Source organism: Callorhinus ursinus, unplaced genomic scaffold, assembly GCF_003265705.2.
Source record: "Callorhinus ursinus isolate GAN/ISIS: 27379988/994484 unplaced genomic scaffold, GSC_fseal_2.0 scaffold12, whole genome shotgun sequence".
Taxonomy (NCBI): Eukaryota; Metazoa; Chordata; class Mammalia; order Carnivora; family Otariidae; genus Callorhinus; species Callorhinus ursinus.
This window is the reverse complement of record NW_027397074.1, coordinates 1,134,933-1,161,627: the sequence shown is the minus strand read 5'-3', so window position 1 is coordinate 1,161,627 and position 26,695 is coordinate 1,134,933. Positions and strand designations below refer to the sequence as shown.

The 26,695-nt window shown below is 45.9% G+C and overlaps 1 protein-coding gene and 1 long non-coding RNA gene across 2 annotated transcripts in view; one reads left to right on the top strand and one right to left on the bottom strand.

The window, feature by feature from the left end:
* Window positions 1-427: 427 nt before the first annotated feature.
* The window catches only part of LAMB1 (laminin subunit beta 1), a 70,524-nt gene continuing 44,256 nt past the window's right edge, over window positions 428-26,695 (bottom strand). The window contains exons 22-34 of the mRNA XM_025872668.2: window positions 26,121-26,345; window positions 24,661-24,875; window positions 23,995-24,091; window positions 14,681-15,050; window positions 12,008-12,192; window positions 10,896-11,137; window positions 8,134-8,337; window positions 7,381-7,525; window positions 5,352-5,559; window positions 4,995-5,136; window positions 2,238-2,414; window positions 729-888; window positions 428-564 (exon numbers count right to left, since the gene is read on the bottom strand). Coding sequence (XP_025728453.1) covers window positions 428-564; window positions 729-888; window positions 2,238-2,414; window positions 4,995-5,136; window positions 5,352-5,559; window positions 7,381-7,525; window positions 8,134-8,337; window positions 10,896-11,137; window positions 12,008-12,192; window positions 14,681-15,050; window positions 23,995-24,091; window positions 24,661-24,875; window positions 26,121-26,345 — 2,507 coding nt within the window. The remainder of the gene's footprint in view (window positions 565-728; window positions 889-2,237; window positions 2,415-4,994; window positions 5,137-5,351; window positions 5,560-7,380; window positions 7,526-8,133; window positions 8,338-10,895; window positions 11,138-12,007; window positions 12,193-14,680; window positions 15,051-23,994; window positions 24,092-24,660; window positions 24,876-26,120; window positions 26,346-26,695) is intronic.
* Window positions 9,007-12,987, top strand: LOC141373830 (uncharacterized). The gene is made up of 2 exons (XR_012380163.1): window positions 9,007-9,620; window positions 12,395-12,987. It is a non-coding gene; the product is annotated as an uncharacterized lncRNA (long non-coding RNA).

Genomic DNA, 26,695 nt, shown 5'->3' with positions numbered 1-26,695 from the left:
GAAGGGGGTTCAGGCTGTATACTTCCCCTCCCCTCCCCTCCCCTCCGCCTGGGCACCCCACTGGGAGGTGATCTGGGGGGCAGATGTGTGGAGGATATTGACCTAGCAAAAAGATGGTCACTTGTTTATAGACAAAACAGAAATCAGGGTCCCGTGAAGGCAGTTTGTTTATAAAACCATTTTACATTGAAAATATCCTTGCTTCAAGGGATTCACAAACACTGAGTAAAAGTAGAATTTAAGAATTATCCTAAATATGTATTTATACAAAAGGACTGTACTTTATTTAACTCCGTACAAAATGTGGTGATTAAAAACATTAAATAGGTAAGGAGCTGTATTTTGAAGGTCATGAAGTCAGTTTTTTAAATGGAGCTCTGTTGCTTTGGTCACCTTGGCCACCTTCGAGCCCTTCCTCCTCCTCCGTTTACAAGCAGGTGCTATAAACAGCAACTTTCTGGCTTATGTCCTTTAGGAGCGAACGGACCTCTCCTTCCAGTCTTACTAATTCTTGAGCTTTATCTTCTAAATATTTTTGATTGTCTTCATATTTTCTTTCTAAATCTGTAGGAGATAAAAAGAAAAAGTCTGAGCAAATTATACTAGGATCTCCATCCTTTTTGCCTAAAAGGCCCAAGACAAAGTGAACAGATCTTTAACCTTTTAAATAAACTCCATGGAGGTCTTAATATTAAAATACCTTATGAAAGCACCAGCCTAAGACCCACCTTTCAGGAGTTGTAGCTTGCTGTTTGCTTGAGCCAGAAGTGTTTTTGCTTCATTTTGTAGCATTTCAGCTTTCCTTCTGGCATCCGCTGATTCTTCAGTTTTTTTGGCAATTAATTTTTCTACCTTCTTATACTTTTCATCAACTTCACTGTCCAGAGCCTGCAGTTCCATTTAGACACAGAGAGGATACATGTAATCTCTGACATTAAGAGCGTCCTTGTGGCAAGCTCAGAAGAGTACTCAGGCGTTAAGCCATTCGGTGTAAATAATTAAATATTCTGAAACAATGGAATTAAATACAACACTGACATACGAGTTTTTTTAAAATGAAGGATTTGAAACAATTATACAGAGGTAAAGAAGGACGTTTTCTGTAAAGTAGGTGTGCTGTGATCCAAACATTTAGATACCAGAAAAGGCCCATTTGAAGAGCCAAATAGGAGGGTCATCTGGATTGTGACTAGGGTAGGGTGTGTAGAGATTTAAGGGGAGATGGTAGCATACACAGGGGTGGTGAGATGAGAAGAAATTGGTGTGGGTTTGACAAGGTGCTTCTCGCAGGTGCTTCTTTTGAGAAACACTGCTCAAAACAGTAGCCATTGATAGAGGGATTTTAATGTTGGGGTCCTGTTCATCTTACTGTAATCAAATGCTGTGTTTCTGGGAAAAATGCTCTGTAAAAAGACTACTTGGGAGACGTATGCTCTCAGAACAGCAAGAAAGAACAAACCACAACAGAAACAACGGACAGGGTAGTGCACTTTTCTTCCTGTTTTGTTCTTTTCCCCAACCAGAGGTGGAAGGAGATCACCCTTCTGTAATGCCTAAAAGCTACACTAACCTCAAGGAAAAATCTTGACTAAATTTCCATTTATAACTCCCTACTGTTCATTTAACAGTTGGCACATTCCCCTCAAAAGTGTAAAAAGGTTTCTTTGGAGATAGATAAACATTTGCCCACTGAATGTGTGTTTTAATGATTAGTTGGCTTCTAGTGAAAGATTTGGGTTGTATGAGATTTTCTCTGCAAAATATGGTACCTTCCAGTGAGAAGCAAGGGGTGGTTCAGAGTGAGCGTAGAAGACGTGAGATTTAGTTCCTGCTAGCGGTTCTGTGACAGACACCATAAGCTTTTTCTACCCTGCTTTTCAAGACTTCTCAAATGGCCAAGTAATTACCGTATGCCATAAAGGCCTTCCTAATTGAATTTGCGAAGTATAAGCTCTGTGTATTTGTTCTAAGACTTCCGCCCCTAATTTCATTTCATTTTTTGCCTCCTTCTCCAAGTCTGGATATGAGGGCTTAGGTCACGCTTCTTGGACACCTTCCTGTCCACTCCCACTCTTTTCCATCTGGGTCTCTAACGACTGCTATTTCAAAACAGGTCACTGGGGATATTTCTGACAAATAGCTGTAGGGTCCATGTCCCTTACTGGTTCCAAGGAAGGCAACGAGGAGACCGTTGCTCCTTTATGAACACAGTTGTGAAGTTACAAAGCTTTACTTACCTTTTTAACGTCATCTGCGCTTTGTTTCACCGTGTACACCACTTTTTCAATATATTCTGCCTCTCCAGAGTTCTGGGCCGCCTTCCGCTTCAGTTCTTCCACATTCCTCTCTAGCTCGCTGATGCGCTGGGAGGCGTTGAGCAAAGTCTCCTCAGAAGCAGCGGTTTCAGACTCAATCTGCAAGTATAATGTCAGTCACCCAACCAGCCATTAATTGAACAACAAGTAGTTGGGCGTGCTAGGAATATAAATTTAGAGGAAGACTAAAAGGCCACTATGCTCTTTTGCTCTGGACCCAAAGAAAAAATTACCAAAAGGAGAATAAAATTTCAAGAAAGCTTATATAAAGTGCCTAACTTTATTCTTTTCGTAATTCTGATGATCTCGGCTGAAAATTCATGAAACTTCTCATTGAACCACCCCCAGACAGCTTGATGTGTTGAGAATGCATTTTAAGGACACCTGCCAGCTTTGGCTAAACAATGGTCACAAATAAGCAGATGTGAGAGGAAGGATTTCAACAGAAATTTCCAAATTCATGTGGGTGGGAAAATGATAACTCCCAAGTCACCTTTAGTTTTTCCTGTCAACTCTAAATGGTAAATGTTAAACTCTAGTGGAGGTTATGGGTCTTTAGAAACTACCTGGAAAGTTGAGTATTCTCAGCTAATTACTAAAGGCAGACCAGGAATGTTCTTGAAAACTCAGAAAAGTCACTCTAGGACTGTGAGATGGCATGTCATCTGGGGAAGGGACGGCTGGAAGCCATAAACACTCGAAGTCATTTAGGAAAAAAATATCTGGGTAATTGGTGAGGATCCACATATGATCTCTTTTCAAAGAATAATTAGTAAACATTGACTTTGAAAAGCAAGCCCAAGTAAGCAGCCTGACCCATGACAGAAGAACCAGTTTCACTGAGCACCTAGTTTTTTTTAAATAAATTCCCTTTAAGGATGGGTCTATTCCATAGAATTAAGTCTGAATAACAATAATGTCATAATGAAACTAGTAAATCAATATAGACATGGCAAAATTTGTAAGAATTTCAAACCAAATGATTGTTAACTTAAAAGTCCACCCATTAACAGAAAAATATTCTTAGTAGTTATAATTCTTAGACGATAAGCTTTATAAAAGTTTTATTTATAAATGAGTGAATCAATTTTGACAGGCTTTCATTAATAGCATAGTTTAGAAGTTCTTTTTGCTTCTTAAGACTTTCTTTTTGCTTCTTAAGTGTTTCCTGTCCTCTAGGGTCCCTGAAAAAAACTATCATTCACTTGCATCGTCAAGCCAAATATGCTACCTATAATTTGATTAAATCTTTTATTTTCCATTTTGCTTTTCAAAACTTAGTAATTTTTTAAAAAGATTTATTTTAGAGAGAGAGAATCTCAAGCAGACCCTTGAGCCGATCGTGGAGCCTGACTCTGGGCTCCATCTCACAACACTGAGAACACGACCTAAGCCGAAACCAAGAGTCGGAGGCTTAACGGACTGCATCACCCAGGTGCCCCAAAACTTAGTAATTTTTATAAAGTCACCTAAATAGATAAAGTTCATTAAAATGTTAACAGCACATTGAGAAATTTGCAAAACCTTGGAGATATAAAACCAGAATAATCAAAGGGTTAGAACATAGTCTGGTGGGAAAATGTAATTTTACTACACTTGAACAAGAAAGGGCCTTAACTGAAAATTTAAGAAGGAAAAGTGGCCGAGGAACAGTCGAGTCTCATTTTTTGAGCACGACAGAATAGGGGAAGACAGGTTTATATCAACCAATGGTAGGAAAAGCAGGTTGAAAGACCACCTCTCAGGTTTTAAACATTAGGGGCTGTTGGCCTGGGAAGCGTGACAGTGCAGACTAATGGCATCTAATTTCAGAGTATATTCTGAGAAGTGGGTAGGGATCATAGGAATCCCTTTTATTTCCCATCCATTTTTATAAAACAAATGAACTTTCCTAAAATTGGATGGAAAGATTTGCTTGTAGAACTGCTTTTTGAAAAATGAAAATTATACTTGCATTACTTTTAAGTGATAGGATTTTTAGAATAAAGCACTAAATCCATGTGAAAAGTTCTTCATGTATACTTTTTAATACCTTGTAGTCCCTGAGTCAAGAGCATTCTGCTTATGATAAGTTTTTAGGGCACCTGGCTGGCTCAGTCAGTAGAGCATGTGCCCCTTGATCTCGGGGTCGTGAATTCGAGCCCCACATTGGGCGTAGAGTTTACTTAATGCATTCTGAGCAAAACAGATTGTTTAGCTATAAGATCCCTATTAGGTTTGTCTAGAATTGGGGACTGGAAGCATTTTGACCTTCACTACTCTCCAGCGGTTTTCAAAATTTACAGTAAAATTTTGTGAATGCTCACCTCATAAGTTTTGAGATACTGGTCTTCATGATGTAGTTTGCTTTTGGGCTGCTTTGTAACAGCAGGAGTTTCCCAAAACTAAATTTTGAAATTAATACTATCCTTCCTACTGCTAAAGAGTGTCTGTGTGAGTCCTTGAAGGAAAAGGAGATAAAAACACATACACTATGAAAGTGAAGGGGGCTTAACGATCCAGTGTCTTCAGGGTCCTTTAGCACCCACGCTAACGCAAGTTGTCTGGCTTTCCTGAAATTAGGGCAACCCTTCCATGCTCAGCTGTGAGAGTGCATGTCACTGTCAAAGGCACTGGCTTTGCGAGTAGAGTTTCTGTGAGTGTTCTCTCCCCCGCACAGTAAGGGTTACACTATCTTACTGAAGTGAGCAGGTTCTGGGTTCCCTGGATGTCTTCATCTGCTTGCTTTATGGCTTTCTCTGCAGCAATCTGGGCCTTTTCTGCTTCCTCCAGCGCTTCCTTCACCATGTCTGCGGTGACTTTAACATCAGTTGCGCTTTTGCTGGGTGAAAGAAGGAGACGATCTTTGTGAACGTGAAAATGTTACTTCCTCTCAGAACAGTAAAAAAAAAAATTTCTTTTAAAGAACAGCCTTCTTGGAATGACCCAGAGAGACTCCTACAGGTCAGTCTTAGAAATCTCCCCAGTTAAAGAAAGACTTTATTCCCTGCTAGACACACAACATAAGCCCCTAAATGCCACAACGTCTTCAGATACCTGGCTCTTTTAGCTTCTTCCAGCAACATCTCTGCTCTGGCAACGTCAGCAGCACTTTGCTGTAGAATAACCTCGACTTGAGAAAGGCTTTCAACTCGTTCCCGAATATCTTCTGTCAAGTTCTGTAACTGCTGCGGAGTGCTGGGCATTTCCATCTTCAGTACTTCATTAGCCACTGCTTCGATGCTGTCCAGATCCGCACTGTCCTCTGTGAAAAGCAAAGATGTCCCCACAGAGACGTCAGAGTCACAGATGGTTAACTTCGTCACTTCTGGTCACCCACCAGGTGAACCGCCTAATGCGGTGACACCAAGACATAGCCACTTCAAGAATTTATAGTCGAGTAGTTACGTGTGGAAAAAGTAACTACTGGAATTTGCTGTAGACTGGGAAAGTCAGGGAAGGCTTTGTGGAGGATGAGAAACTGATCAGATTTTGAAGGATAATGAGATTTGAAGGGAGGAAGATGGACATCTCTGGATGGAGAGACTGAACCGAGCATGTCCTGTCAAAGTCAAGCAGAGCGAATGGGTCCGATTACAGAAGAGCAGCAAATGGGGGGAGGGGCAGAGGGAGAGGGAATCTCCAGCAGATGCTGCGGTGAGCACAGAGCCCGACACGGGGTTCAGTCACACGACCCTGAGATTATGACCTGAGCCAAAAACAAGAGTCAGAGGCTTAACTGAGCCACCCAGATGCCCAAGTAGTGCTTTTAATTGACGTTGGAAAAATAGCTAGACTACTGCAAATGCAGAGATAAAGAGCTGATACTTCTTATGTAAATTATCTGGATTCTGGAAGTTACAGGAAGGGAGAAGATCCAGGCAGAGAAGAGAATCTGATAGCATATTATCACAGAAGCCAAGGAATTTCAAATGTCTAATGTGAAAAGTGCTCAGAAAAATGCCCAAGAGGTTAAGCTTCAAACATGTCATTGATTTAAGGTTTTTTGTTTTTCTTTTTAACTATTAACATAAAAATGGACCCCTAAGGGTTTAAGCACGGGAAAATATTTGATCACGTGATGGCTTCCACAGGATATTTCGTAAGATAGCCGTAGGAATACCATTGGCTCCTTTCTTACTCCCCATTTTCCTTGCTAACAGAATACTATTTTGTTCAGGCGCCCACCTCTAAGAGAAGGTAAATTTAGCAACTCAGAGTTAAATGCTGATTAGTCTGCCAGTGATGGTAATCCCATTCCATTTGACATTTATGCATGGGATGGGATGCTTTTCTGGCCCGTGAGATTTATGGGGATGACTGCTCCAGGCGTCTGGAGGAAGATTTCCTTCCTTTAGAAAAGATACAGTAGGGGAACAGGTCGTTTCTTCTTTCACGAGGGATTGTCGAGGCTTTGTGTGAAGTCTGAAACTTCAGGCAGCCACCTTCTAACCAGGAGCTGGCCTGAGAACAAAGCAGATACCCTTACTACATGAGCCACAGAACCTCTTGAGCTATGTGATAGGTATGCATCTTTTTTGATCAAGCCCATTTCAGTTGAAAGTTTTGTGTAACTTGAAGCCAGAGCCGTCCTTTACCGATGACACTCAGACTGTGACCAGAAACACTTAGCTGGACCACAAACTAGAGATTTTCTCTACAGAACATGAAGGGATGGAGCTAACCATAAGTACGGTGTCCTGTTAAATAATAGGATAACAAAGCTTTGCAGTCAACGTCAAAATAAGCTACTGCTTTGAGGATCTAATGACATTCTATGTAATCTCTAACAGGTTCCAAATTCGTTCTCACAGCGTGTTTGACTTGATTCCTACTTGGATATCCCATCTGTGTCTGCATAACATCAGAGAAGATGACTTACGTACACATAGCTTAAGAAATGCCAACATTTCTTAACATGGACCTTTTTTTTTTTTTTTTTGAAACGTAACTTTATTCCCAGCCAGAAATGGATTTTCTCTAAAATTGAAGACTTGAATTCTGGTCTCTCAAACACAGATTCTTTAACATTTTTTATATTCGACAAGAAGAAGCAATGTCTAAAAGTCAAATGAAAACAACTTACGGGTCAGAAAGTTTCTGATTTGCTTGATCAGATTCCTCAGGTCCTCGTTGCTCTTGTCCACCTTTTCTTTGGTAGCATTGGTTTTCAGCAGAACATCCTGAGCATTCTGTTTTGCCTCATCTGCCCTCAGTTTTGCTTCAGAGACCTAAATATGAGGCATAAATGACCTAGGGAACAACTTCACTCTTTCTACGGCAGACCAGAATATTATAAATGGCCTGGAAAGTGACACTGAAAAGCTATGCATTTGGAACCATGGGTTTTAGAAACAAATGTCTCTCATTCAACTGTACTGTGTTCCTCTATGGACAGAAAGTACTCCGTCTACAGCTGGCCACACAATTTCTCATACAGATGAGGCTAGCATATAAACATTTTTTTCTAATTGTTTCTAACTCCTTCAAACCATTTGGTGGCCTATAAAACAGGATGTTAACCTGGTCGCTTTAGAAAAATAAATGCTCAGTTACTCAGCGTGAAATTTCTATAGCACAGCTCAATGTATTCATAACCCTGGACCCATAATAAGTAACATAATGATCTCAAATCACTGTCATGAGAAGAGACCAAATTCTTAAATATTTTGTGAAGAAAACCTCCCCATGTATTTTTTTCGCTAACCTCACAACAACCGGCACTTTGTCCCTGCCATGCCCCTTTCATTTCACCATGGAGAACCGATCTCTCCCTTCCAGATCCTCTAGCCTGTCACTGAGAACCAACAACACAAAGTGAGGCCATCCACTGAATTACCATCTTGGAGAGCTGCTCCACCTCGGCCAGCGCGCTCAGGACGTCTCGGTCGAAGTCCATGGCTTTCTGCCAGGCTCCGTGCGCCACCGTGACCAGGCCCCCGCAGCCAGGTCCCCCACACTTCTTCTCGCCTTCGTCCGTTCTGCAGCTGGGGCCGCCACACTCCGTCTCGGAACACGAGGCCCCTGGGGGCGTCCCACAGATCTGCAACGAGGGGGAGCAGGCCCCGGCCTTCAGAGGGAGACTGAAGCTCAGCACAGCTGTGCAGGGCCTGGGTGGCCCCAGAGAGCGTGTAGGTGGTCCTTGGCAAGGGTGCTTCAGGGAGCACAGTGCTCGGGGAGGGGGGGGCGGGGGAGAGGAGCACAGAGCTTAGGAATAAGCTAACCTACTCACTGCCAAGGAAACAGAGTTACAACGCTTCACCAGTGCCCTCTGCCCTGATGAACTGGAATGCCATCTGGGTGCTGCGTGGGGTGCAAACTGATCTGCTGTGTGGCTGAAATCTGCCAACAGGAGAGCAAAAGAATGCTTCCCTTTATCCTAAATCACTGGACTTAAAAAAAAAAGAGAGATTGAGAAACCATTCTGGTCCACAGAGTGACCTAGAAGGCTCCTGTCTGGCCTTTCAGTACCTTCAGATCTAGTGAGGGAGATAGGCTCGCTCTCCGTAAAACAGCCAAGAAGAAAGTAGGAGGGAAAGCCAAAGGAAGGGACCACAGAGGCTTGTAGTCATCGGGGAAGGACAGCCGGCTGGTGGGGCGTGAGCAGGGAAGTGGGAGAGCATTCCAGATGTGAGAGGGAAGCAGGAAATGGTAGGAACAAAGGTATTTGAACTTCTACAAATAAGCAACCCTCCCCTCCCCCAGTTCTCCCTCCCCGTACTCCTCTTCCTTACCTATCAGAAACTTCCAACGATCCGGGCCTGGCCATGGCATACACACGCCAACGGATAAAAGATAAGTTTGCTACATGATGGAAAAGGCTGAGCAGGGAGAAGACTGTGGAGCTGTCCTCTCACGTTGAACAGAGATAGTGAAAAGCAGGTAATGCTCCCCAACAAGGAAAAAGAAGTTTTTGAATAAACAGTCAACTCCTTAGACGAATAATTTTATGATAATTATAATACCAGTGTATCTCAAATTAATAGTCTTTCATGTATCTGGTTTATAGCACATAAAAAGCTTCAGAGAAGAAAGTTTATTCTGCGTGCTCTAGAAGAACATGGGCCTTAAGGGAAACAAGGCCTCAGGGATGCTTTCTAAAAACACTCTGACAACACACGAGGAGATCTGTTTTATTTCAGCTGCAGGCATGAAAAAAATGGCATGGGTCTAGCTAAATATACACAAAGAACTGAAGGTACTTGAAAAACTCAAATGGACAAAAACCTCTCTATCCAAGAATTGTCAGTATGGAACCCGTAAAGAGAGATCGTGGAGGAGAATTGCATACATCCAATGAGCAACCAGAAGCTGGCCAACCCCAAGGTTAGCTCACCCGATGGAAAAGCAACCACGGGGAAAGGGCACCCATTCATATGGCTCCCCACTCGCTCGCTACTCTCTGTTGCAAAGCAAATATCCTTCAGCACGCTCAGCTGCTTTCGCTTTAGTGTGTGGATTTTATTTGTGATTACTGGTTTTTATTGGAATTTCTAAGGAATCAATCCCAGAAGGAAAGACTGAGAGAGCTGTCATCCCATGCCTGTATATAGTTACTCTGGCCCCTACAAAGGGCAGTGGACACACTGCTCTGGGTCCCCATGTTTCTATTAAACCATGACAGGAGATCTACCTTACTCCCTATTCCCACTACATGCTATAAAGTGTGATAAGAGAATATATAACCCTGTAGGCATCAATTACGTTTGGCACAATACACTAGCGGCAGTGTGTTTTTGCCAATTGCAGAGAAAGCGAGATGGGCAAGGTAAGGAGGTAGGGAGGGAGGGGAGGGGGCTTTTCACTAAAGACAAAATCCTAAGGAAGCCTTAACTGTCCCCTTGGCTTCTCTGCATCCACCTGCCTCTTGCTATTACTGTTCCTAAGCTAAGAGACCACAAGCCTTAGTCTATAAACAATACCCTCCAAATTCTCTCAGTAGGTGTCCTTCCCTGAAAAACAATAAGGAAACGAGGACAAAACAGGCAGAGTTTGGCTTTTTTTGGCCTTCTGCCGGATCTTCATTAAACTTACTACTCAATTTCATTTGGCTCCAGAGTTACTCTTTAAAAGCTTCTGGGAAATGAATCTACTTTCGCATTGGTCTCAGGGTTAATCTTCACCAGGTAAAGTTACTGGAACAAAGGAACATTCTAATTTACACCAAGGGAAAAATTCTTTTGCTCCCTTAATTTTTTCAAGTTCCTCCCAGAATGGTTCCTGAAATTGCTCCATGGAAAAGGGAGTTTGCACTTCAAATTAGAACTACGTAAAAAAAAGAAATGTCCACAGTCTCAAGGGTTCAAATTTGAATAAGAAGTCAGCAAGTCAGTATAACAGTCTGGGAAAGTAGTCCTGATTCTTTGTATCACAGAGAAACCTCTGGAACCCCGGGGGTGGGAGTGGGGGTTTGGAAAGGCAGATGTTGTTGTTTTGATCTGGCTTGATGGTGGGTACCCATAGGTGGTCCAGAAACTAGAGACCAGTTTTCACTCCCGCTGGTTCATTTGCAAAGTGAACAGGATTACAGACAAAACAGGGTGGTTTCTCTTCCTATTGCATCATAGCTTTGGGGCCAAACCCTCAAAAAACCTTCCTTACCATTTCGGCAGCCGCTGAAAGGTCTAGACTTTGTAGTTTGCCTGCCAGTTCATCCAGAAGGCGGGCCTGTTCCTCTTGTTTTTCCCTGAACTGGGCTTCTCGCTCCATCATCAAGTCTTCGACTTGGTCCCGGGTGAGCGCCGACTGCTCCACGGTGCTGTTGGGATATGTGGTGGAGGCGTTCACCCTCTCCTCTGCCTCTAGAGACATCTGGAAGTACTTGGTAATGCTATCCAAGGCACCTAGGGCACAAAATGAAATCGCCCACAGTGAAACCTCTTGTGCTCAGGCTCAGGAAGCGATGGCCGTATCTGGTGTCTGCCCCAAAATTTACTGTATGGTTTTGCTCTAAAATTCAAGGACTAAAATCTTTAGGAAGAAACATAACTTTCCCCTCATGAGCCATGGCTACACTTTGTCCCATTAGCAGCTATTTTGGCTCTGGAGGATGCCAAACATCTGGATGCAAAATTAACTCAGTCATGCAGATGTTTCTGCAAACAGGCAATCTTCCAGTTCTCTGTCAATAGCCAACAGTGTCAGGCAGCCTGCAGATTACATATCCAGATATTTTTTCTTCTCTTTTCCTAGTCGTTAACTATTCAGAGCCACTCAAATGGCTAGTATGACATATATAAAACAGCATGGCATACTGTGGCTTTGAGGACCTAGCCAGAAAAATAAAGGATTGTGCGTAGAATAGGATGGTTAGTGGGATCTGACGCTGCAAAAATTCTTCCCTGATCAGGCAACATTCTTGAATATAAAAGAATTTGCTGAAATATCAATGTGATTTCTGAACTATTCACAAGATCCCATTTCCAAGAAATGCCAAGGAGGTTAAACCATCCACTGAAAACAAATCAGGAACTGGATGCCTTTCTGCTGCTCGCTCCACGGAACCTCTCCCGTTTCTTAGGCTCTCTGAGTTCCAGGTTGCACATTTGTAACCGGGGGCCTTAATCCTTACTTGTGCCAGAGACTTGGTGAGAAAAAGCTCTAAAGATTACTAGAAAGCACTAAATTTTATTCGGAAAGTGCCGTACTAGAGGGTCAGTCAGTGTGTTGAATCCATTGTCTGGGACTGCATATTTGCACAAAAAAATGCTCACCTCGAATATCTGAGTTTTTGATAAATTCCAATTGCTCAGCAAGCTCTTTCACTGTGTTGTCTAGGCTTTCCGCTTCTGCCTGCAGAGCATCTAGTTCTCTGGCTGTGCTGTTGCTTTGTGAAGCCGTGTCGGACAATCTCACTTCTACTTGAGCCATCTTTTCCGAAACATCTTTGGTTAATTTCCTGTAAAGGGGAGGAGAAGTTGGCCTAAGTAAAATAAACCAAAGGGGAGTTTTGAAGTCTCGTTTTTATATTTTCTACACATCCTGTACCCCTTACTCTGTGATTTCAAACCAATTCCGTACTCTCTGTTTCCAAGTCCTGGTTTTATTCTCTTCATCATTAAGAGACTGTATCAAATCTAACAATTTTCCTTTCTTCCAAGACTTTGAAGAAAAACACAGAAGCGCCAATCAGCTGTGTTGTGGCGGAAGTATCCTGAAGGGATTCTGAGCACCTGAGCAAAGGTCCAGGGCATGGAGCTCCAGCTCTGAATGTAAGCAGTGTCAAGCGCAGACAGTCCCACAACTCAAAAGACATAAATGACTCCAGTGTAGAATTATACTTCCCGGCCACCTGCCGAGAAATGCTCTTATCTGAACCTCAGGGATCACCATCAAGATGGGACATGCAGAAAGGAAGTCTCACAGCCACCAGGAACCACGGGACCCGCCCACAGCTTTTCATATACTTCCCCTGGTGGCAAGGTCCCATCCAAGGACCCTCCTACTTCCACCAACAAGCAACCCTTTTATTTCTCATAAGAAAGAAGGTAGTATCTACCAGGATGGACTTTGATACGCATTTAGCTTTCACAATATTTCATTTGGAATCTAAACCCAACTGCATTTTCTTCTGTATATCACATCCCCAAAGCTGTATTTTAAGCATCTATTTGTACATTACTTATAAATACAGTGTGTGTGTATGTGTGTGTATATGTATATATTATAACAAAGAAAACAATATTTGAGAAGACCTCAGCTCTGGGCTTTACTGGGTCACCTAATTCATTGTCTCCTCAGGGAAATACTAGTTCAGTATAAAACACTGGGAAAACGTAGGGGGGCTGAAAGGCTGGGGGCCATTTGAAAAACGCCATTTAAGGCGTTTAAAAAAACCATGATAAAACCATGACCCAACTCAAAAAGTACTTCAAAGGATTTGTAGGTTAAATTACATTTTATAAGCCCAACCACTTTTTCCTGAGACAATTATAATATAGTTTATTTTTTCAATGCTTTCTTCTCTTCACCTGCTGATTCACGGAAGGCTTTGGTTTTCTTCTCAGCTCTCCTACAATGTTACGATTTTTAAAGAAATCAAATCTAACACTGTGTATTTTTTTAGTAATGCCACTTTGGATCCTAAGACACCCATCTTCGGATGTTGTGTTGAAAAAAGATTAATGAAACCAGTTTCCCTAGGATGATTACAATCTCTCCGATTAGAGGACTAGTGAGGGGAGCAAGAGAGCCATTTTGGGAATGTAATCCCTCCTCTGGCAGGCTCTCAGAGGACACCCAGTTTGATTGTTCTCCCTTGGGTGCATGAGACCAAGGCCAAGAATCAGGTCCTAAATGGGCTTGTGCTTGGACCACAGCCTTCCAGAACTCCTTATTGCTACATGTTAGGAGACTGAGCTGTACACCGTCTAGAATTCTAATGAGCTAAGATCCCTCATTAAAGGCACTATCACCGCATCAGACATTTCCAAACACTCTGGTCCACCCCATGGTCTTGGACATGAAACCTCCGGCTTGAAACCAAGGGACCAGCTACTTGAAATCTAGAAGGTCCAGGAAGGGCCTCCCATAAGGTGCCTGAGCACATGTCAGCTGATCCCTTGCAGCTTGCTGCTCACAGCGCGGAGATGAAAAGTCCATCTGGCTTCCTAGAGAGGCTGATTCCCGTCCCTTCACACAGAAAATGTGGAAAGGGAGTGGGGGTGTTTGGGAGCAGGAGAAATGGTCGAAAAATGAGCCCCAAGAAGTTGAGCATCAGTCAGAGCTCAGTTCTCTCTGCTTTCACTGGCAAAATAGACACCAGGCAGAGAGGATAACCCAGAGATGGGCTACGAGGAGAATTTTTCACTGAGGAGAATTTGTTATAATTACAGAGGGGAGCGCTGCTCTAGCCAACCAGCGGCGGAGCCGCAGAAAGAACTTGGAAGTAGGGGTCTTGCTATGGGAATGGATTTCCTGGTTAGGAGCAAAGCGTAGTAACGATGTCTATTCATCGTGTTTTTGGCAATTACATTATCATTTCACAGATCAATCCTTCTGCTGCTCTGTAAGGTAAAGGTAAATACTGCCTTCTCCTCCTCCAGAGGAGGGAAGAGAGAGACACAGCAACTAACCAAGCTACAACTCATTAACAGAGCCTCTGTCTCTGAAGCCAATGTTCTTGCCATTCTACTAGCTTGGAGCACCGTTTGCAAAGAGGAGCACTAAATGGGACCCGCACACATTCTACTCTGCAGCCTCTGCAATTTGGTCAATGTTCACTTGCCCAAATGCCCAGAGTGAAGACTGCTGGAAAGCCAATGACCCGGCATCCGAGTTCACTCATAGGGCACACCACACCTTCTGATGGAGGCACCACACCTGGGCATCTCTCAGCAGGTTGAAACAATACTGTGAGCACCTTCCCTGGCTTAGGGACTACTTACTCTGCTTCCTCAAAGAGATCCCCAATGTTTTTCAGTGGCTCCGCAGCGGGGCTCTGGGCCAGGATGTCTCTGATCTCGTTGACTTTTTTCTCCACTGAGTCCACCGTCTCCCGGTATGGCCCGATCACACCGCTGATCTTCAAGGCCTTGGCTTTCTCCAGAAACTTCTGGGTCCGATTGGTCAACTCGGCGATGATCACGTCCCAGACAGCAAAGCACTGGTGGCAGGGAGCGCAGTCGGGGAAGACCCCCGAGTACCCGCGCGTGCACTTGTCACAGCGTGGGCCCTCGACCCCCTCGACGCAGATGCACTGGCCAGTGGACTGGTCACACTGTGGTGTCTCAATGCCCCTGGGGTCACAGTCGCAGGCTGGAAGGGAAACAGCATTGGGTGATCCGGCAGATTACAGACCTCCGCAACAAGACTCGGCATGCAGAAGCCACAGTCACGTGTCTACCAAAGGCTCTCAGAGAGACTAGAGCAGCGTCATCCTCCAGTACAGGCATTACCTGGACACTCAATAACCGCTTAGTAACAGTAACAGTAGTAATTTTTTTAGGGTGACACTTATCGTGCCTGGCGTTGCAGAAATGGTTTACATGCACCATGTCACTGAACCCTAAGGGATAGATGACTTGCCCTAAGTCTTACAGCCAGGAAATGGCTGGGCCAAGATTCAAGTTCAGCCTGTTGCCACTCCAGTCTGTTCTCTTAAGCTCTGGCCCACCTCTGCATCCCTTTGACTTTGACTTCCCCACAGATGCTGTCAGTGCAGACAACTCAGGTGACATCCTGACGACACTAACGGACAATTCCTAACATCCCTCACCCGACCTGGTCACCGAACAGAATGGCGAATACTTGCTGACATGCAGCAAACTTGATAAAAAGAAAACTCAATGACAACGAAGTTACAGGCATTCTAAGTATCTAGTTTAAAGGCTTTCAATGAAGTATAGCATGTGGGTATCTGCCACTGTGAAAACCAGCCCCAGCGCTATGAGCACAGGCTCACGAAATGTCAGAAGTGAGAGAAGGAACCCGGGAGCCAATCAGCCCCAACTTCTCACTGGCCCGACCGGGCTGGCATCTTAGCCACAACCAACTGGTAAAGGACCTTGGCTCACAGTACTTATCACAATGCCTATGCCATTGAATCCTGACTTAGAGCCCCAAATTGTGGGGGATTAACTTATTTTTTTTAAGGATTTATTTATTTATTTTGGGGGGAGGGGCAGAGGGAGAGGGAGAACCTCAAGCCGACTGAGTGTGGAGCCGGTCACCGGGCTCAGTGTCACAACCCTGAGATCCTGACCTCGGCACAAGTCAAGAGTCGGACGCTTAACCCATTGAGCCACCCAGGCGCCCCGGGATTAACTTATTTTTATATCAACACTTGATATTTCACAGTATTTGTATAGTGTCTGAAAAACAAAAGGCCCATACAAACATCTCTGGCCTTAAATCCTTTCGGGGAAAAGGGGGGGGATACAAAAATATACAAAAAGCCCGCCTCTATCCTCTAAACCCAGGGAAATATGTTTGTCGCCTATTCATGTGACCCTTGCCAGGGCCTGCCTTTTATTGCTAGTTTAATCCCTCATTGCCTTCGCTGGCCAGCGGCACTCCCCGTTCTTGGGCAGCAAGTCTGAGGAGTGCAGCGGTGGGGTTAGAAGGCTCCGGCTGCCTGGCTGCTGCCAATCCTGCCTTCCCCACCCCCCAGCTATGCAACCCTGAGCTGTGCACTGAGGAAACGGAGTCACCAACTTCACATCTGTAAGATGGGGTAATAACTATACCTACCCCATAGGCTCGCTTTCAGGATATGGAATAGCTTAATTCCAAAGTGCTTAGAGGAATGTCCGGTTCCTAGTAAGCACTCGATAAACATTTTATCATCAAGACTTTCTGTCAGGCAAGTGTCTGGTAGTTTCCTGCCCAGAGTGAAGCTTGACCACATTTCCACTGGGAAACAAAAAGCTGTCATGGCCTTATCTTTGTATACTTGCCAATAACATCATGATTTTTTTCAAAGATTTAAACTATGGAATTCCAGTCTTCAACCTTTGGGTTGAAAACATAGCATTCCCTTCGTGCCTTGGGTTTTCCAAACTGAACTTTTTTTCCTTATGCATATTGTTTCTTTCCAGGCACTTCTGGCAATTTGATTTTTCCTATGTTTTGGGGGGTGATTCTTATGAGTCAGGGAGCAGCTTGAGTGACCTGTGAATCACTTCAAGCGTGTTCCCTACACCGTTATTTCTAGGACATGTTCCTAGAGAGAAGGGTTCTGTGATCAGTAAGTTCAGGAAAGACATCCTCCTCTGGAAGATTCCAAACAAACATCAGCACATTGAAGGCTCAGAGGAGTTCGGCAGGAGAAACCTCGTTTCGTGTCGTTTTTACCCAGTTGTATCCCAAACTCATTTGACCACAGACTCTTTCCCCAGTGGAATAGTGGGAGACACCCGAGAGAAATAATGGGAAAGGTGTCAGAAACCACTGCTTTCATCAGTTTCTGAGGATCAGAAGAACAGGAAGAAATTTGATGATGAAGAGTGTACATTGTTTACACTTTAGGAATGGATTTCCCATGTTGTTTGGTAAAATACGGTTATCTTTCAGAAAGCTAGAAGTTACATGGGTCATCTAGGTCCTAGCCTCTCAAACTTGGGCATACATCGGAATCACCTGGAGGGTTCACTAAACACAGACTGCTTCCCTCCTGCCATCCCCTCACATTCGAATCTGAATCCATAGGTCTAGGGTGGGACCTGAGAATTTGCATTTCTAACAGTTGCCAAGTGCTTGCTGACCCTCTGTTAGTTCCCCACCTGTTCTAGCCTTCCTCTTGTATGTAAATGTGTGCTTGTAGGGGTGAGAGAGAAGGGGGGGGATGGCTGAGAATGAGGGAGGGAGGGGGCAGGGGCGGAGGAGGTGGAGAATGTGTGTGTTCATCCTTCAAAGAGTGGAGCTGGAGCAGTCAGGACTTTGGGAGCTGGCCAATGCAGGCTGATGCACAAACCTAATGACCTATGTAAGAAGAGGAATGCATGATGCCAATTGTTTAGACAATTCTTTCTTTCCCATAGATAATGCAAAGGCACACATTAATTCAGTCCTAAAAAGGTTCTTACTGGATTCATACTTGGGGCAAGGGATGGGTCCATATATTTTTTAATTTCTCTAATAATTTTTCATTTTCTTGCTCTCATTCTGTCAGGGGCATCTTTGAGGGGGCGAACACGGGCCCCAAAATGTAGGATTTAAAAGGCAGGTGCACTCCCGTGAAGGCTTTCTCCTCTGGGGAGAGAAGTCCGGGCCAGTGCTCCAAGGGCAGGCAGAGCTCCGGCTCTCTCCAGAAGAAAGGACCAGGTTAGCTGAGCTGACCAACACCCCTTTCCTCTAACTGAAAAAGTAGAGGAATTTGACAGATGGCCAGACTGCAGTTTTATCACTGAACACTTCCAGCCTGAACTTTCTCTGGAAGGTCACCAAAGGACTACACTGTATCAGGTTTTCAAACTGAAGTGGGGGAAACCGCTAGGTTCCCGTGGACATGTGCTTCCAGAACTGCTCCTCTCCTGGGGACGCCTGGGATGCAAACATGGGAAGGCCCACGTGTGCCACCTTGTACAAAGACCCCCCCCCAAAAAAAAGTACTTCCCACTGAAGCAGAAAGGTTGGTTCTCACCTGACAACTGAAAACAGCACAGACACTGAAATTATGAAGGAGACCCTCCAATCCTAGCTCACATTCGCTGGGATCTAAAACTTACAAACTATGCCCATGGTCTCTGACGAGGCCAATGGTTGTTCTCCTCTCTTCAGAGGAAGGGCTAGGGGTCTAAGTGGACCGGCAGCTCAGCCCTGCTTTAAGAAATGGGATTCTCTGGCAGAGGATCGAAAATTTTCTCTTGGAAAGAAGAAAGTATTTAGCAAAAGTTGGGGCCTGATCTTTAAGATGAACAAGTCATGAAGATGAAGACTAGCATTTTTAAAAATGAGCCCATAATGATTGTAATGAGCCATTAAAAATTCCACCTTCACCTGTACGTATATTCTCGGCTATGTGGTCAGTAGGTTTCCTTTGTTTCTACTAAATTTTCTCATCGTTTAAAAACATGATCTCTAAGAGCTACGTACATGAAGAATAACGCACCCAATTTATAGATATTGAGGCCTAGAAGAAAACACTAGCAAGTCAATCCCAGAACAGGAAACATTAGCCTGTGTGCCTCTTAATCAGTAGGTTTAACCTCCAGCTTTCTTTCCATCCGTCCCGCTCCTCCTCCAGGCCCCTCCAACAACTGAAGGCCTGGCAATCAAGGCTTCCATAATCTAGTGAAACCGAATCGCCCCCATGGGTCCCCAGTACATGGTTTCCTGAGGGCGCCCCCGCCCCCCACTCCTAACAAGAGTATTTCTGGCCCTCTAGAGAATCTAATTAAATCTGATTTCCCAAGTCACGCTGCATGTTGCCCTTATTGACCTCTAGCCAGGGCAAGAATTCTTCTCTAAAAACCTGTCATCTGGGGCGCCTGGGTGGCTCAGTCGTTAAGCGTCTGCCTTCAGCTCAGGTCATGATCCCAGGGTCCTGGGATCGAGCCCTGCATCGGGCTCCCTGCTCCGCGGGAAGCCTGCTTCTCCCTCTCCCACTCCCCCTGCTTGTGTTCCCTCTCTCGCTGTGTCTCTTTCTGTCAAATAAATAAATAGAATCTTTAAAAAATAAAAAAAATAAAAACCTGTCATCAAGGACCCGCCAGACCTGTGGAAAGAACAGGGACATTGGGCCACACAGGCCTGGCTTCAGAGCCCAGCTCTGCCCTCACCTGCGGTTTTTGGGCAAGTCACTTAACTTCTCTGAGCCTAAGATCTCTCAGCTGTGAAGCGGAGGTTGCATTTATCCTCACAGATGATTAGTTGTAAGGACAAAAGCAGGAATATGTGTTAAACACCCCTACAAGTGCTCAGTACACACACAAGAGCAAGCGGCCCTATAGCTACCCTTTTCTGTGCAAGCTTGCTGCACGAGTCCCGTCCCTACGGGCCTGCCCCTCCCGTGACAGTGGGACAGGTCTGTACCACTCTCTTCCTGCTCGTTGCCATTAGGTTAACCTACGTGCGCCATTTCCTCACGGGGCCTGCCGGGGCCTGGCGCCCGGGGGGCCGAGCTTCTCTGCTGGGTCCCCTCCCCATGAGGCCAAGTGCGCACTCAGCACCGTGCTGGAGTCCGGCCTGCCTGGAGGAAGTACTACGTCCTATAATCAGGTAACGGGCTTATTCTCTTCTGTCATGGACCCTGCCTCAGAGCAGGGACTCCAGGATTTGCTCTACTGCCCAAGGGTTCACTGATCCTCTACCCAGGCATTTCTACTTTACTGTGAGGGAAATTTAAATTTTCTAGTCTCTTAAATGTGATTTTCAAAATTTTATTGTTATGTTAGTCACCATATAATACATCATTAGTTTCTGATGTACTGATCCATGATCCATTGTTTGCCTGTTCAGTACGTGCCCTCCTTGATACCCATCACCGGGCTAACCCATAGCCCACCCCTCCCCCCTCCCCTCTAGAACCCTCCGTTTGTTTCTCGGAGTCCATAGTCTCTCATGGTTCATCTCTCCCTCTGATTTCCCCCCCTTCATTTTTTCCTTCCTTCTCCTGATGTCCTCCACGCTATTCCTTATGTTCCACAAATAAGTGAAACCATATGATAATTGACTTTCTCTGCTTGACTTATTCCACTTAGCATAACCTCCTCCAGTCCCATCCATGTTGATGTAAAAGTTGGGTATTCATCCTTTCTGATGGCTGAGTAATATTCCACTGTATATATGGACCACATCTTCTTTATCCATTCATCTGTTGAAGGGTGTCTCGGCTCTTTCCACAGTTTGGCTCTTGTGGACATTGGTGCTATGAACATTGGGGTGCATATGGCCCTTCTTTTCACTACTTAAATGTGATTTGGGGGGCACCTGGGTGGCTCAGTTGGTTAAGTGTCTGCCTTCGGCTCAGGTCACGACCCCAGGGTCCCGGGATCGAGCCCCGCATCGGGCTCCCTGCTCAGAGAGGAGACTGCTCCTCCCTCTCCCTTTGCCCCTCCTCCTGCTCATGCTCTCTCACACTCTCTCAAATAAATAAATAAAATCTTTAAAAAGGAAATGTGATTTTGCTTTAAATTCCCTACCTCCTCAGTCCCACCATTTTCTTTCTTTCTTTCTTTGGCCTTGCTAACTTCGGTCTGGGGACGAAAGGTGGGAAGTAATTATTTCACTTGCAGAGATGAGCCCCCTGGCTCATCAAACTTTCTCCATAAAGGCCTGGATAGGAAATAGTTAGGCTTTGCAGGCCACAGATCAGACACAAATGCACTGCACAGGTGGCGGGCTGGATTTGCCACAGCGGCCGTCATTTGCCCGCCCCTGGCCTGGCCTGCAGAGGACACACGTGCTGTGCTTAGGATCATGTAAGATAAGCCTTCCCTCTACTAACAAGAGTATTTGTGGCCCTCTAAAGAACTGAATTAAATCTGATTTCCCAAGTCATGCTGCAAATAAAGAATAAGGTGGGTAGCGGTAAACGAATCCCAGCCTGAGAAAAGAATACAAGCGTCTTAAAAATTCAAGTCTGAGCAAAGGAATGCACTTCATTTCTCTATTAAAAACAATTTGAAATGAGAAATAAGGATGATGGGCCTCTCACCTACAGCCCACATTTCCCATTTGCGCTGATTTAAGAGACACTGGCCTTTTCCAACAGCCAGAGGCCCTCCCTTTGCTATCTATGAATCAACAGAAAGATTCCTCGTGTGACCCTTTGACTCCCAAGGAGCACAATGGAGAGCTTGGAGCTGAGGTTTTCTCCGGCACGTTCGCTGGTGGGTGGATGGGATTCTCTCCATCCCTAGCACAGTGGTGGGCTTGTTCAGACTTGGACGACTGGCCAAGAGCCCCAACCCGCCTGGACAATAGGAACATTCAACAAGTCATAAGTCTGAGGCTCCACTCATTTGTCTTTCACACAACTACATTTTTTTCCATAAGGAGAAAACTTCGCTATGACCTTAAGTCTTCCTGGAAGCATGCTGTTTACCAAATGGCACCAGAAAGTCTCAATCTGTGCCCTAGAAGATTTGACATTGAAGACCATTGGGCAATTAATTACCTATTCTTAAGAAAAGTAGTCCCATTCTATCCCCATGGTTGCATCTGATTTTGGATGACACCTATTCTCGTCCCTGCTCATTGTCAGACCCTGTCCCCCATTTCCATTTGTGACCATGTTCCAGTTCATCCAGGGCCCTGATCTCCAGCTGCTAGAGTTGATCATACTAGTCCTGCCCCGCTGCCATCCCATTCACGCCAGGCCCAGTGATGGCCATGACCTCCCCATGGCTAAGTCCCGACTCTGTCTCTGGAAACTTTGCAGGTTAGGAGCTTTCTCCAGTTCACCCAGATCGTCAAAAACACTTGGGTCCCAATAATTTCTTCTGTAACAGGCTGACCTTTCTTCTGGATACCCCAAAGTAGTTGGTGGACACGGATGCCATGGATTTCCCTCTTTGCAAATTTGCTAAAACATGATCTAACTTTTGACCAGAACAAGCTGATACTGTTCCTATAAGCTGCAAATGCTCTAGCAGATTTAGAGCTGAAAGTTTGAGGATAAAAGGGTGAGGGGTAAAGTTCTGAGCGCTAAATGAACAATTCTCTGATTGACTAACTCGGGGAACGGGCTTTTCATGCTCACAGAGCTGAGATGGAGCGAAAGGTCAGCAAGCTTTGGTGGCCAAAGCTATTCTGCCAATGATACATGCTGGTGGAATTGGGCTATAAGCGATGATAGAACCATTACCTGGAGCAGGTCAAGCCCTTGGGGCATTACAAGATTGAGGAATCTGCCAGGAGAGTGATCGGAGCCCCGCAGAAACCCTATTTTAAACAGGATGTTACTTGCGGGAGACAGCCTGGAGCAGGCATCCCACTGAATGTCGCAGACCTTCTCGTGGAAATGAGAAAATGAGATCCCATGAAGAACCAACATCTGGACTAATGACCAATGAAGAAAGGAACACCTGCTCATCCACACTGTAATCATCATTTCTGTGGAACAAACCTTAACCTGAGATGTTGGTACAAACCCTTCTGGCTAAGCCTCCACTGAAATAGCAGATCATATGCCTTGTATTCAGGCCTTGTCCCCTGAAGTTTGCCCCCCTATTAAGGAACAGATGGGTGGACTCTGAAGGAACACATAGTATCTCTGTTTCTCATCTTTGAGAGGAGATACTCAGTGAACCGCTAGCTTGAAGCTCTGTATCATTTCTTGCCACAGCTGCCTCCAAAAAAGAAAAAGGTCACTTTTTATTTAGAGTCCAACAGGGACTGAGAATTTCAGATGTGTCACAAGGAAAATATAAGGAAGAACGGTTAAAAAACTGCAAAGATAGTTATCCGTACTTATAAGCTTAAAACGTGGGGAAGACAACCCAAGCACGAAAGTGAGACTATGACACCAGAATAGAAGCAGTCTATGAAAATCCTTCCCACAAATGCTTTTGCTTTAAGATCCGAAAAAATACCTGGCAGGTCAAAACCAAAATTGCAACAGCACGAGAATTAAGCAATCCTTACGATCCACATGATTTTAACAAGTTTTTCTTCTGAAGAACTCATCAAGTTTTCCCTCATACTCCTGTTTGTCATAAGCCTAAGTGAAAATCTGGCTTTTATTCACATTTAACAGACTTGGGGCTCCTGTTACCTCCTCCTCTGTTGTGCAGAGCAATGCTGGGATATGGCCCTCTGGTTCCCACGGTGGGGACAGCATGCCACCACACATGCGCCGAGGGCCTTAACTATCAGCAGAGTCTACTGGACACACTGGAACCGCATGAGCTGACCAGAACCACCATTTAACTCTGTGTGCTGACAAGGAAGCCGGCCACAAGATACTGTTCACGGGAGGGGGAAGAATCAGTTTGCAGAACTAGGTCGTTAAGATGAGCCCATTTGGGTCAAAAGTGTGTGAAAAAGCCATTCTGTGCGTCTTCATGGTGCGTGCATGCCCTTGTGCAGAGGCAAAGACGCCCCCCCACCCCCGGGGGATGGAGCTGGAAGTCAGCAGCTCGTCCTTTACGACCTGCCCTTCCATGGGGCAGGATCTGTTAGATTGTTCTCTGAACAATGAGCTCGGACTGCTTTTGTCACGAGACCTACAAACCAATTCCCTGGTACAAAAAGCTGCGGCACACGTGTGTTGCCTCCGGCCCAACCAGCACCCCCCGGAGAACACCCCGCGGTTCACCTCGGCACTCCACGTTGGGATCTCCCCAGAAGAGCTCCTGGCACTCGCTGCAGGTGCGGCCTCCGAAGCCGGGCATGCACTGACACTGTCCCGTGAACTGCGGCCACAAGACACAGCCCGGTCAGACGGGCCAGCGGGACTCAAGCAGAGAAGCCCCCTCCGGCTCTGAAGTCCCCGCCCCCCCCCACCCCGGGTGCCCAGGGCCCCCTGCCGGCCTCTGACTGCTCTCCAGCAACGAGGGGTGGAAAGGGCCAGAGCACACTACGCTTTATCTGTGGGTTTCTTCACACACCGCCAGTGAGCCTAGGCCTCCTGCGATGCACCTGCCATGAGGACACGTCGCTCTCAGGGTGTGTCAGGAAGCAAGAGCACAACTTACCGTGCCGATATGGCCACGTGCTTCCTTTCAGGCTGTATTGCTAAGCAAGGAGTCTGGTTCAGCAGCAGCCAGGTGTGGATGAAAAACAGCACACACTTGTGCATCCTGATGGGGGGCCTGACCTCCGGTCTGTGCTCTGGTAGCCGGGCTGCGCACCCTGGCCGCGAGGAGGTGGGGGGCCCTCCTCTAACTGGGGCAAAGACACTGAATGGGCTAGCCACGCCCCCAGACTCCTAAAGGGGAGTCCTCACACCATACGGCCTCACCCCCGGCCACCAGCGCCTCACCTCGTTGCATGACGGCCCGAAGGAATGAGCGGGATCGCAGCTGCATGGGTCACAGCCGGTCCCACTGGCCAGTTGCCAGGTGTCGGGCGCACAGCGGTCACAGTTCTGCCCGACCACATTGGGAAGACACAGGCACTGGCCCGTGGTTCTGTCGCACCGGCAGTCGGAGCCGTTGCAGTGCTCCTGCACCGTGCCCAGGTCATTGCAGACACACTCTGGAAATGAACAGTGCGATCCCATTTACTTACACTCAACAAGCTCATAAAATCCGTGAAATACATAGACGATATGGAAGTTAGCTACGTTCTAATGGCTAAGACCGTCCCTCCCCAGGTTTTGGCCTGGAGATGCAAACAAGAGGGAAAGGAATGGGGGCGCCTGGGTGGCTCAGTTAGTTGGGCGTCTGCCTTCGGCTCAGGTCATGATCCCGGGGTCCTGGGATCGAGCCCCACTTCGGGCTCCCTGCTCAGTGGGGAGTCAGCTTCTCCCTCTCCTTCTGTAGCTCCCCCTGCTTGTGCTCTCTGTCTGTCAAATAAATAAATAAAATCTTAAAAAAAAAAGAGGGAAAGGAATGGAAATGATTAAAAAAAAAACCCCAAAACCAAAAAACAAAAATAAAAACAAAACAAAAACACAAAAAACCAAAAACAACAAAACCAGAAAAACCCCACTAAAACTGCTGTTCTTCAGAAATTCTTACAACGTAGACAGTTCTGACGTTTTCCAGGCAGATGAGGACATATTTTGCCTACCAGCATTTCTGAAATACTCAGAGTTTTAATAGCTGCTGGCAAATCATGTGAAAATTGAGATTTAACTGGAAATAACAAAAAAATTTGCTGTGGGACTTGGGATATCAGGACTTCAAACCCTCGGCAGGGAGCAGCAGTAACGGATGTGTCAGACAAGGCAGGTGGAGGCCCCGCGAGCGGGTAACACCAGTCCTGCTGACCTTCCACATTCCCCACATGTCTGTATAAACAGGGGGGCCTGGGGGCACGGCCTCCGCAGGAGGAGATGCTAACTGATCTCCTGCTAAGAGAGAAAGTAGTTCTGCAGGAGACACTGGAGAGATATTCCTTCCTTCTCCCCCTTAGGCGGGAAGGCTCCATCCGTGGATGGAGGTACTTAGGACCTCTACGTCCTGGCCCGGCAGCAAGTTCACGGGCAGAGCATAAAATCAACGCACTCTATTGGGTGGCACTGATCATTCTGACACAGCTACACAGTTTCCTTTTGGTTCCCTCCCTCAGGCACTGAGCCACATCTTGAGACTTCAATCTGGCCAGAAAACAAGGATGTAACAAAAAGAAAGGGTCAATCTCATCCTTCTTTTGTCCAAGAAAAAGCTTATCAGGTGTTTTCCCAGATGAAACAGACACCCGAAGAAGAACATCCCCCGATAGTGAAGAAGGCGGTGGAAATCATCCGAAAGGTGTGCAAAGGGAAGCTGAGCTTACTTCGACAGTCCTGCCGGAGGGCGTCCCCATAGTACCCGGACCGGCAGAACTGGCAGTGCTCCCCCTCCGTGTGGTACAGGCACTTGAGGCACCTCCCCGTCTCCTTGTCGCAGGCTTCCGGGTCGGTCATGTCGATGTTGTGGTGACACTGGCAAGGCTGACAGGAGCCCCCCACATCCGAGGGATTGCCAAAGAAGCCTGGGGCACAGTCGTCACACCTGGAGCCTAGGGACCAAGCACAAGCTGTTCAGCTTGCTGACTGACACGTCCAGCCCCCCCGACATTCCTGCCGAGAGCACTGACCCAGGAGGTGCTGGGCTCCTTGCCGAGCCCTGGTTGACCATGTCATTAGCTGGAAAGAGGACCTGAAATCTAGGCCAGTGTTTTTGAACTACGGCTAGGCATCATTAATATCTGAAACCGTGGCATCAAGGAGGAAATTAAAGGGAGTGATCACAAGTTAAGTCCACTCCTTAAGGGTTGGCAGAGCCCGGGAGTATAATCGACAACAAAGAACATATCGAGTCTGGCTAATTCAGGTGTCTGGGGATGAAGTTCTCGTCTTCCATCTGCCC